This window comes from Gekko japonicus, unplaced genomic scaffold (genome assembly GCF_001447785.1).
Source record: "Gekko japonicus isolate JY-2015 unplaced genomic scaffold, Gekko_japonicus_V1.1 scaffold14, whole genome shotgun sequence".
Lineage (NCBI taxonomy): Eukaryota > Metazoa > Chordata > Lepidosauria > Squamata > Gekkonidae > Gekko > Gekko japonicus.
Window position 1 is genome coordinate 2,053,783 of NW_015176452.1, and position 12,688 is coordinate 2,066,470.

General features: G+C 47.3%; 1 protein-coding gene across 2 annotated transcripts in view; it reads right to left on the reverse strand.

The window, feature by feature from the left end:
* The window catches only part of NGEF (neuronal guanine nucleotide exchange factor), an 85,746-nt gene that overhangs the window by 28,348 nt on the left and 44,710 nt on the right, over positions 1–12,688 (reverse strand). For both annotated transcript variants that reach the window (XM_015426824.1, XM_015426823.1), the window contains exons 7-9: positions 7,628–7,780; positions 2,563–2,692; positions 1,726–1,800 (exon numbers count right to left, since the gene is read on the reverse strand). In XM_015426824.1, coding sequence (XP_015282310.1) covers positions 1,726–1,800; positions 2,563–2,692; positions 7,628–7,780 — 358 coding nt within the window. The remainder of the gene's footprint in view (positions 1–1,725; positions 1,801–2,562; positions 2,693–7,627; positions 7,781–12,688) is intronic.

A 12,688-nucleotide genomic window follows, 5' to 3' on the forward strand; every position in this document is an offset into this window, starting at 1 on the left:
TCGCACCATTGATTTATATAGGGGCATTATGATATTGGCTGATCTGTTTTCAATACCCTTCCTAATAATCCCCAGCATAGCATTGGCCTTCTTTATTGCAGTCACACACTGTCTCGACATTTTCAGTGGAGTTGTAGTAGATAAAGAAGGCCAATGCTATGCTGGGGATTATTAGGAAGGGTATTGAAAACAGATCAGCCAATATCATAATGCCCCTATATAAATCAATGGTGCGACCCCATTTGGAATACTCATTTGGAACAGGTCCCCTGTTCGCTCTGGCAGTAGGATTTGGGGGGTGTTCCAGGGGTGGATGGGGATGCCCCTAAGCCCCGTCCCTAAGACACAGTGCCCATGGGGCTGATTTCCTAGTGGCGTTTCGCTGCTTGAGATTCAGGCTCATGCCGCCACCCCGCTCGCTGTGAATGCCGCACACCATGGCCCCCACACCGCTCACAAAAGGACCCTTTAAAGGGTTTTTTCCCCAAGCTGGGCTACAGCCAGCAACAGCCCCTCTCCTTCCTTGCTGAAAAATTTAAAGGGCTCTCCAGCTGATTGGTAGGCCATGTGCTCCCAAACAATTAGCTGAAGCCCTTTAAATCTCCGCAGGAGGGGAGGGAGAGGGATGGCCACTCTTGAGGGTGGGGCTTGGGGGGTGGGGCTTTCCCCACTGGCCAGCTGGCCATCAGCAGATTGAAGCCCACAGAAGCGGGGGAACCTCTGCCCAGACCTGGGGGCTGGCAACCCTATGTGAGCTGGTGTTTCAGTGGTAGTGATGAACCTCATCAGTCAGAGTCTGACAAAATGTTATGTGTGGCAATACAAGGTGGAAGAAGACTCTGCCGTGCAAGGTTTTATTTTGTTCTTATTGTCTATGTAGAGACAAACAAATCTGATTCAATATACACATAGATATGCTATAAAATTCTACTCTAGTTCCACATTTCTTTTTAGAATCTGGTGAGTTCTACCACAGGCATCAGTGACATCAGTAGTTTGTGCCACAAATGCATGCTGGCATTCTGTATTTTCATGGCATGGTAATATAATCACCGTTTCAGTACAGAGGCAGAACTGTGGCTTACTAGATCACTGAATCCATTAGATCCCAACAGGTTCATCTCTAGGACTAGCTTCTGGAATTCAAAATAGATTCCAAAGGGGTGGAATTTTGGTGGCTAGAAAAAAAATGACAGTCCACCTGAGCTTTCCTAGACAGGAATCTGGCTCTATCCATCTCTAACAATATACCTTTGGGCAGCCAGCACACTCCATAGGGAACTCTCATTGCGGATGTGATAAGGAAACATCACTTATTCCATTGTACAGGCTCAGAGCCCCCCCCCCAAAATCAGTTTGCACTCCTAGATGAAATCTGACCTGCTAACAATCTCCTTCTGATGGCAGCTAATTAAATTACTGCTCTCCATGGATTTCATCATCTTCAAGTGTTTGACAAAAGCTTTTGCACTCAGGTACTTTTCCTCCAACTGCCCTCCTACCAGATATTGCAAATATACACATGTTCAATTTCCAACTCAGCAATGCCTCTTCAGTCAAGCACTGGAACAATTTGTTTTAAGGTCACAAACTGGAGAGAGCATAACTGTACAGTAGTGATACCACAATTGCTTTCCTGGTTTTATTTACGTTCAGAAGAATTGTATTAGAATAGCATATGAAAATAATCAACATTCTTACAAATTTTAGGTTGCCCAGACTCACTGTTTCCAATTCTTTGTGTGCTTCAAGGGCAGTGATTTCCCGTTCCGATTTTTCTTCTACTTTCTTCAGAATATTCTGCACAAGAAGCAGGAAGGGGTTGTGTTGACTTTTACACCTACTTGGTACTATAAATGTTTTTGAGCAATTACAGTCTGTTTTAAAAGCTAATAATAAGTTTCAGCATTTTAAAGAGGGTTGGTGGTCAAACATCTGAAATTTCTACTGCCAATTACAATCCAGGATGTTATAGAAATAATGTCTTCAATTCAGTTACTAAGTATCTTTATGAAGTTAACATTGTTGCCCATTCCCCTGTGTAGGGCTGCCAGGTCATAGCTGGGAAATATCTGGAGATTTGGGGGGGTGGAACCTGGGGAGGGTGGGGGTTTGAAGAAGGGAAGGACCTCATCAGGGTAGAATGCCATAGAGTCCACCTTCCAAAATAGCTATTTTCTCTAGGGGAACTGTTCTCTATTGTCTGGAGGCCAGCTGTAATTCTGGGAGACCTCCAGCACCTACATTGAAGGTTGGCAACTCTACCACTTTAAGCTATTGTCTCCAGTGAATTGTTCTCCCTCAAAGGGACCTTTCCCTCCATTTCCCTCTGAGTCAGTACACGAAAAGGCACTGGGGGAGTACACAACAGCGCCTGGTCCTTCTGTGCCAAGGGCTGGGCCCTCACATAATTTTTAAATTGTCCATGTTAGGCTTTAAAATGGCACTGGCACCCCTGGGTCAGACCAGGGACACTGTCATGTCTAGTTTGGCCTTAAGCTAACTCACTTGTAGGGCACTGTGGGGTGAGCCATGAGTGATTGCCAGAGAAAGATGCTATACCTGTACCAGCAGCTTCAGTCTAGTGATCCTTTGAAAAGGCAAAATCAAGAAGGATGAGAAAGGCAGGCCTTTACATTTGGGATCCATTTCCAACTGCGAGATTACCTCCCGGAAAGCTGGCTTGTCCTGGCTGACAACAGAAGGAGAGGAAGAATGGTTTTGTTTGTTGTTGAAGGATTTCACGGCCGGAGTTCATTAGTTGTTGTAGATTTTTCCAAGACCACAGCCATACAGCCCAGAAATTCTACAACAACTAATGGTTTTGTTTGTTTGCTTGTTTTATTTCCTTGTGTTTTAAACCTGTGCATGCTGCATTTGGTTCTCCATACCATGATACTATGTGCCTCAGACATAGCATTTGGCATTGTTCTCAATTTGAGGATTGTGGAAAAAAATATTTATTAACACTAAGTGAATTTTAAAGTTGGGGTCTATTTATAGTATTAGGGAATGAAAAATAGGCTTTTAATATGTAAGTCAGAGTAACGGTTTCACATGTGTAGCACATACAGACTTAGCAGCATATGCTGTGTGTGTGGGTGTGCGTGAATGGAATGTGTGTCCAAGTAGATGAGTCAGAAAGGCATAATTATACATCTTTACACAGTTAGATTATTGTGGTGAGGTGAAATACGTATAGTCATAAGAACAAGGCCTTCCATAAAATGATTTAACTAAGCTAGGCCTAGCTGGAAATGACAGGATGAAAAACTCGTCAGGCATAGGAGGGAAGCAGAGATCTGTCAGTGCTATTGGTAGTGTGAATTCACTGCTATAAAAAGCAGCTCCCCCCCCCCCGTGCTTCAACAAAATTTGCAGTATTGGGATCCTAGCTGAAAACAAGAGCACCAATATGGGGAGCTTCCATCCTGAATGTACAATATAGGGGTGAGAAAAAACAATGTTTTCAAATTATCACAGCTCATAGGATGATCCCTAGGGCACCCAACTCTGGGCTGGGAAACTCCTGATATTTGGATATAAAGCTTGGTGAAGGTGGAGTGTCAGGTTTGGGGAAGGGTCCACTCTCCACAGAGTCCACTCTCCAAAACAGCCATTTACTCCAGGGGCAATTGATAGTCGGAATGGATGTGAACTCTTTTAGGGAGACAAGCAGGATATAAATATAATATAACTGCAGTATTCATGAGACTGTGTTTGATCTTATATACTATACTTATATACTAACTACTGCTCAGACAGACTTTCTACCCAGTATATCCAGATGGATTCCTGACAAACAATGCTAACTTTCTAGGTCAGAAATGATCAGCTCTTTTTTCTTTCAAGACAATAACAATAGTCAGTAAAAATGTAACCACACGACCAGAAGTAATTTCAGTACTTTGAGTCTGGCCTGGGCTCCATTTAATGGACTAGATACTCTACTATTCTGCAATTGAAGATGTATTTTAAGTACAATGTTCTTTGGCCTGCAGATTTAATCAACGTATGGAGTATTAACTCCTTTCCTCATTCTCTCCACTACACCGCCAGATACAGTAATAACTTATCTGATAGCCTGGCTTAAGTGCAACATAGTGGGGCCATTACTGCCACCAACAGCAGCCAGGAAGCTTTCCAGCTTAGTTCAGGTTCCTGACAGGCAATACCGCCATTTCTCGTTCAAAACCTTGCTAGCTTTTCAGTGCAATCCTAAACCAAGTTTAGGGTTGCTAACTCCTGGAGATTTTGAGGGTGGAGCCTGGGGTGGGGGGTCGGGTTTGGGGTAGGAGGGACTTCAGCAGGGTATAATGTCATAGAGACACTAACTTCCAAAGCAGCCATTTTCTCTAGGGTAAATGATCTCTGTCACCTGGAGACAAGTTGTAATTTTGGGAGATCTCCAGCTAACACCTGGAGGTTGGCTACCCTATCCTAATTATACCCTTGAAGTCAATAGGCTTAAAAGGGTACAGTGCTGTTTATGATTTCAAAAACCACTGAACAATGGGCGGGGGATGCTATAGGCACTGAATTTGTTTAAATATTAAGTTCTCCTTCCCTGGAAATACTGTAACTCTAAAAAAATAACACTAGAAACAACAAGTTAATAGTTTTTCCACTCTACCAGAATGGTCCAAAAGTAATGGCTTATTTAATAGGGGTGTGCGTATAATTCTCCCCCCCCCCTCTTGCATTGAGTTCACTGTAGTTTTAAATAACCTTTATTTGGTTTTTTTCTCAACAGGTAACACATTTTCTTCTTACCTTTTTTTCTTCTAACCAACTGTATTTGTATTCTTTTGGGCTGTGCCCCTCTTATCTAAAGTAAACTCCTTGTCACATTTCAGACAGATAGAAGAGTTCTCCATTTTATGGCAACTGAGATTTTTGCTTGCAGAGCAATTATCAGGTCTGCATGGCAATGTTGTTGTATGAGTTTTTTCCTCCCTTTCCAGGGTCCTCCAATCAAAAATGGTGTGTTGAGGGAGAGTAAAGTTAGCACATATCCAGGCTTGCCTTGGTAGACTGTTGATTTCAGCAGTTGTCTCCCAGCCTGGCTGAATTCTAGTATTGGAGCCAGGCTGGGAGAAAAATGCTTCAAGCACCAAAATAAAGTGCAAGAGGAAGGAGGTTCTGGCAGCCTGCACAAATAGGTTACCTGCTTTTTTCCATAGTGGAAATAACACTAGCTGCAGGGAACAGGGGAGAAACAATTTGTACTAGGGAAAGCCTGTGGTTGCTTTTAAGTGCATTAAAGATCTTGAGAGATCTCAGATACATGATCCTCTTTGATATATGATGTGGAGACAAATCCCAGTTTTCCTTATCAAAGATTTTTTGTGTTTATCTGGCCCTTCCTTTCTTTGAGAGTGGAGGGATTTTCCCTATTTCCCACCTGCAGCTGGCCTGTATGCCTTTCAGATAGTGAAAGAAAAATGTTTGCCTCTTTATGCCCTACCTATTGCATCATAGGGAAGAAATGTAGCATAGCTAGCCTTTGCTTCTATTCCCTCCCCCTTACATAACTGACCTCTTTTACAACAGTAGAAGGAAAACGGTTGTCCATGTCACCTGCAAAAACAGTTTCATGGGAAGGGTGTGTGTAAGGGTGTATGTAGGTTTCCCCATATCTGCAGCCAAGCAAAATATTTGCCCTGGCAGGCAGGTTGAGGTACAACACCAGAATAAATCAGAGAAGTAGAAGAAAACAGCACCCACTGCTATAAATAATCAAGTAATCCTTCTCCAGGTGGCTGAGGATAGCAGCACAACCATTGAAGTAAATTAGAACACTGTGTGCACAAGAGATTCTCAGGCAGGAACATCTTCTGTCTCTTCCAGCTGCAGGATGCCCCTCCCAGATTATCCAATGGTGGTTCACGCTTCCCTTCCTACCCCCCCCCCCCCCCCCCACCTTCTGCTTTCCTGTCTTTGCTTCATGCAGTTCTGAGAAAGCAGACACTCAGGTGCCAGAGTAATGACCACTTTTGAGATTGCCAGAGTATCATAAATTTTCCTAATGAGATACGGAAATCTAAAAAACCAGGGGATTCAGCTATGATTCTAGTTCATTTCTGAGTGCACATCCCTATTTTCTTGAAGGAAAAACAAAGTGCCCAAAATAAATTTATAACCAAACGGAAATGCTTGAAACTTTCAAAGATCTGTGTTTAGGAAAGCAGCCATTGTTTTCCAGTTTTCATGATCTTTTGCCTTATGAGTTTGGAATAGAGAATTACTTCCTCACCAAATCAAAAATAAGCCAGCCTGGTGACTTGGAAGAAGGGCACCGTACAAATGCTGAAAATTTTTTATATATAATATTACATTTGTAGAAAACCTTAACACCAGATTTTCTGAGCCAGTTCAACTGTTTTTGATGGTAGACAATAATGTGGAAAATGTGACTCTCAAGGCTTAAATGTATCCATTCCTGTCATAGATCAAAATCATGCAGCACTATTGCCTTGACTGTAACAAACGTATGTCTACTGATTATGTAGGATTCAAATGAGTGAGAGAAAAAAGGAATTGTGCAAAAAACTAACAGTACAAGTCTAAGAACTACACCTTTCTAAATCCATTGGCTTCAATGGACTTAGAACTGTGCAATTCTGCTTAAGGCTGTTACTAAATTGCTGGTACAAGCTTATGCTCAATGGAGGCTACTCCCAGGTATACTTGCACAAAGCTACAGCATTTATCGTATCTGTTCCCACTTACAGTGCAAGAGGAACAACAACAAGCTGGCAACTCAAGCAAAGAAAAATATTTCCTATGGTGCAGGAAGAATTTAAGCAGATGCATTGTTCAGATTGCACATGTCACATGTACACTGAAGTGCATCCTAAACAGCACTGTCCAGTTAAAAGCTGGACCTGAACTACAACTATGAATAATTTCAAGACACCATACTTTTTGTCATTCATGGATTCAGTCATAGTTATCCACACAACTATGCATAATGCTTGAATGTAACTCCTTTACAGTACATTGGAAAAACTGCACAGAGTAGGCTAAGGGGCGGAAATGGGATTTGGGTAAACATTAACGTATACTACATTTTAGTGAGAGTAAGTTATCTTTGACCCCGGTCACATGGGAGGCTTTGATCCACGAGAGGGACGGATTGGGGGCGCATCAAGCGGGCGCGATCACACTGCAACATCTGGGAAGCAGCGCGCACCCATCCCCGATCCGTCTCTTCCGGCCGAAGATGCGGATCAAAAAAAACCCTATAAAACACTACTACTTACCTGAAAATCCGCAGCAGGAGCAGCCGTGTGATTGCCAGTGCGCCCGTCTTCGGCAGCATGCGAGGTCCCCGGCACACATGCGCAGCGGGCTCACCTCGCTCACCGATCTGTGGCTTCCCCCTGGCATCTGATCATGCTGGGGAGCAACTGCGTGGCGGCTCGGGGGATCTATCTGATCCCGCCACCGCGCTTCTCTTTTGATGCAACTCAAAAAAGCCGCACTTCAGCCGCACCTTTTCCCCCAGTGTGACCAGGGCCTCTGTGTGCTAAAACATTTTGTCCTTGTTTAGTATATGATTGTTACTAGATGCTCACTAGTTGATTGATTTTAGCAAGCAAATCATGCTTAGATCATTACTCACAGAAGTTGCTTGTAAGCTCTCTCCTGGTATGTTTGGTTGGAGACATAGGTTACATACACTGAGAAATGGTTAATAGTATGATGATAGACAATATCACAGATGTCCGATATCACAATGTTCTCTTCTACCCGCTTCTCAAGGTCCAAGAGGAAACTAAATGAGAAACCCAGAAAGCAATCACAGATAGCAAAACAGACAAAAACAATAGTGGTGTAATCAAGACCAACCAAAATCCTCACTAATTTGTGACATTTTCATGGGTTTTAATACCTGATGTTTTTAATATCCAAAATAAACAAACATAGGAAAAAAACAGAAAAGCAAAGTAAAGGTTAAAAGAAGGGTTTCTTCACTTTTAAACTTTTGCTTGATTTCTTTTAAGCAATAAACCGCAGATCTTGACACTTTCATTCTTGTTTGTGCTTACTGACAGTGATGTAATTCTTTAGTTGTATATTGTCATTGAAAATATGATGACTTTTATCAAAACAGAAACTTAACTGATGCTGAATAGTAAAAACTGAGGAAATATACTATCACATTATAATCCAAAACTGTGTAATGCTGAGACAATCCAGTTACCTCCACTGTATTATATGAATGAAAGAGGTCTTATTAATGAGGGTTTTCTACTGGTTTCACAAAATGATATGTACTACCCTCTGTGGGGGGGGACATGAAAAATTTAATGGGGATTACAAGTGTCTACTGAGGAAAATTCAGTAGTTCACTTTTTCAGATATGATCAATTAAAGATCAATCTGGGGCAATATCTTTTCTGAATTTAAATGTCATGCTTCCCTTTCCATGGAGATGGGACAAAAGCAGAAGGTATATGTGTCTTAGAAATATCTCATTTCTATGAAGAGAAAGCAGCATTTGAATCTGTAGAAGTGTGAAAAGGAATTTGCAAGCATGTAGATGTATATGAGTAACAGTGGTATGTGTGCTGAAACTACAACAGGAAATCTGGCAGATCCATGCAATGAAAACCAGGAAATCTGCCACTTGGCTCTTATATAACTTGGATCTGCACTGAACTGTAACTAATTTTGTAACTTAATCAAGGTACAGAATGTAAACTGAAAACATACATTAATAAAGATGTTTTCAAAATGTGTGTTTGCACAGTTCTTACTTTGGTACTTTGAAAAAGGGCAAGGTTCCCAACAAGATTTGTGATACAAAAAATGGGAACAGAATTTGGAAAAAAAATCAGGTTGTCATATTAAGGATAAGTTGCTCTATCACTCTGCTATTACACACACACACAAACACACTGTACTTCCACTGATTCCTTGTGGCACAAAAATTATTGCATACCCAGGGGAGATTATGTGCCAAAGGTGGTGAGTGAAATAGAAAATGCATTTGCAACTGATGCCTGGATCTGAGAACTCATCCTTGTGCCCTGTTGAGACAGCCCAAAGAGAAGCTATCTTCCCTCCTGATTGCCTTCAAGTCCCTCTCCCCCTTCCAGGGATTCAATCAAAAAGAGATATGGGACCCTCTGATTGTATAGATGGGCGGTCAGCCAAAAAGAATGTTAAGGTGGGTTTTTTTTATTTTTGCATTTGTATGTGTGTGAGCATGTGTGCGCGCACCCAGGCCTAGAAGTCATGGGGACCTCTGGTGACTCCTACTGGGGCATGGATGACATTCAGAAAAGTGGCTTGATAGCCTGCCTCTGCCGCCCACACCTGATATTCTTTGGAGGTCTCCCATCCAAATACTTGCCAGGGCCAGCCCCGCTTAGCTTCCGAGATCTGACAAGATCAGGCTTGCCTGGGCTATCCAGGTCAGGGCAGCAGTCCGCCAAACTCTTGGTTTGCTGCACTATCCCACCCCCAGTTTTCCATTGCCCACAGCATAACTATAGCTTGCATGGTGTTTTCCCATCTGGCTTGCATGTACTTTGCAATAGAGTTGTGTAATGTATTCAGCCTGACATGCCCGGACTTGCCCGGGCTGGCCAGGCACAACTCTTCAATAGCTTCATGTCCAAAGACAATGGGTCCGTAGGATCCTAGCCGGCCCAATCAAAGGGCCAGCTTCTCAGCCGGGAGACCAATGGTCGCCCGGTTACTGTAAATAGCCTATCGGGAGTAGGGGGTGTGTTTAGGGTACTTGGTGGCGGGTTTTCTGAACCTATATAACCAGCCTGCGAGCTGGTCCCTTCGTCTTTGTCCTGAACTAAATAAAGGTATGCTTAGCTGAAATCACTCTCCGTCTGCATACTTTTTACTGGCGACGAAGGTGGGATCCACGACCCCATGAACAAAGACCCGGACGCCAACGCGAGCACCGCACCGAGCCCCGACGCCGAGACCTCCGGGAACCGCTTCGCTTCGCTTCCCAGCTCTCCGGTAACCGCTCATCGCGCAGCTCCCGGCTCCGCTTCGCTCCCTGCTGACCCCGAGAGCAGCAGCGGCCTCCACAACGCTCCCGACGCCATCGCCGTTCCAGAGGCCACCCCACCACGTGGCTGCAACACAATGGCGACCGCGACCGCAACTGAAAGCCTGCCCGCTTTCGATCTCTCCCAGCCCTCGCTGTGGGACACCTGGCTGGACACGCTGGAGAGCCGCTTCACCATCCACAAGGTGGTGGATGACGCGATGAAGAAGGCTTACCTGCTGAGCCACTGCGGAATCCAGACCCATCGGCTCCTCAAGGACTTAATCTCGCCCAAACTAACGAAGGACGAGTCATACAGCTCCTTAGTCCAGGCCCTGACCGACCACCTGGCTCCCAAACCCACGAAGTACGTGGAGCGGTTGGACTTCTTCGCAAGAGTTCAGGCCTCCGGCGAAACCACCTCCGATTTTCTGGCGGCGCTGCGGAGCCTGGCGACCCGGTGCTCCTTCCCCAGCCTCGACGATACCCTCCTGAACCAGTTCCTCGTCGGACTCCGGGAGCCGAAGCTGCAGAGGAAACTGGTGAGCCAGAACGATCTGAGCCTGGACAAGGCCATCCGGGAGGCCTCAGCATACGAACAAGCGCGACAAGACCGCCGCGCCAAGGCGGTCCACCGTACCCAAGTGAGCAGCGGCTCCGACGTCTCGGACCAAGAGGAAGTCCTACAACTCCGACAGCGGACTCAGCAGCGATCAAAACACGTATCCTCCAGGACCTCCAAGGCCCCGTCTCCAAGTCAGTGCGCCAGCTGCGGGGAGGATCACGAACGCAGGTCGTGCCGTTTCCGGAATGCGGTCTGCCGTTCCTGCAACAAGGCAGGACACATCGCCAAGGTCTGCCGGTCCAAGGGACAACGACCGAGATCGGCCACCCACCAGACCACCGCGGAACTGCCCCTGGAGCTCCACACCGTGTCGTCCCACTTTCCACAGCACCAGGTCTGTAACCTGCCCCCCGACGGCCCAAATAAAATGCATGTGACGGTCCTCATAGAGGGAGCCCCCTGCACCATGGAGATCGACACCGGGTCGACCTACTCCATAATATCCGCGGACACGCTCCGTGCACTGTGTCCTCGGGGGGGGCCACCACTACAGAAGTCACGGGGTTTCCGGTTACGGGACTTTAACAAAAACCCCGTGGCGGTGGTGGGCTGGGGCAAGTTCCGGGTCCAGTTTCAGGGTTTCAAGGGCCAACTGGACCTACTGGTTGTGGACCGGCCCCTCTCCAGCTTGTTGGGACTGGCCTGGTTCAAGGCCCTGGGGCTCTCCGTTACGGGCATCAACCAGGTTGGAGCGCAGGATTTCGGGGCGGTGTGCGCAGAATTTCCCCGCATCTTCGATGGGACCCTGGGGCGGTACACGGGCCCTGCCATTTCCCTGGACCTAGACCCCGCGATACGCCCCATCCGCATCAGGGCCCGGCTGCCCCCGATCTCCATGAGGCCGAAGGTGGAGGCCGAGCTCGATCGCCTAGTTGAGCAAGGCGTGCTAGAACCGGTGGCGTCGGCCCGGTGGGAGACCCCCATTGTCACACCACTCAAGCCGAACGGGGACGTCCGCATCTGCGCGGACTATAAATGCACCATAAACAAAGCCCTGCAGCCCCACGCGTACCCGGTGCCGGTAGTAAGCCAAGTGCTGGCAGCCCTGGCAGGGGCTCGGGTGTTCGGCAAACTGGACTTGGCCCAGGCGTACCAGCAGCTACCGGTGGACGCCGCCACGGCCGAGGCACAGACCATTGCGACCCACAAAGGGGCCTTCAAGGTGCACCGCCTCCAGTTCGGGGTCTCAGTCGCGCCGGGGATCTTTCAATCTTTTATGGATTCCCTCCTTAAAGGCATCCCCGGAGTTCAGCCGTTTCTAGACGACGTGCTGATCGCCGCGCCAGACCCCTCGTCCTTCGCAGACCGTCTGAGGGCCGTTTTACAACGCTTCGACGCGGCGGGCCTCAAGGTGAAACGGGAGAAGTGCCTACTGGGGGTGCCGCGGGTGGAGTTTCTGGGCTTCGCGGTGGACGCCGCCGGCCTGCACCCCTCCCAGGACAAGGTAGAAGCCATCACACACGCCCCGGCCCCGAAGTCCAAAACGGAGCTACAGGCGTTCCTAGGCCTGGTGAACTTCTACCACTCCTTTTTGCCCCTGAAGGCGGCCGTCGCGGAGCCGCTCCACCGCCTCCTCGACAAGTCGGCGCAATGGGCCTGGGGGCCACCACACGACGCAGCTTTCCAAACAATAAAGGACCTCCTGGTCTCTAATGCGGTCCTCGCCCATTTTGACGAGGCCCTTCCCGTGGTACTGGCGTGCGACGCTTCCCCCTATGGGGTCGGGGCGGTCCTGGGGCACAGACTACCGGATGGTCGCGAGGTCCCGGTGGCCTACTACTCGCGGACACTGTCGTCGGCCGAGCGCAACTACGCGCAGATCGACAAGGAGGCGTTGGCAATCGTGGCAGGGGTGAAAAAATTTCACCACTACTTGTACGGCCCCTGCTGGGCCTCCTCGCACCCGACCGGCAGACACCGCAGATAACCTCGCCCAGGGTGCTACGCTGGTCCATCTTCCTGGCGGGGTATGCGTACGACCTCGTCCATCGGCCCGGAAAGGCGATGGGCCACGCCGACGCACTGAGCCGCCTGCCCCT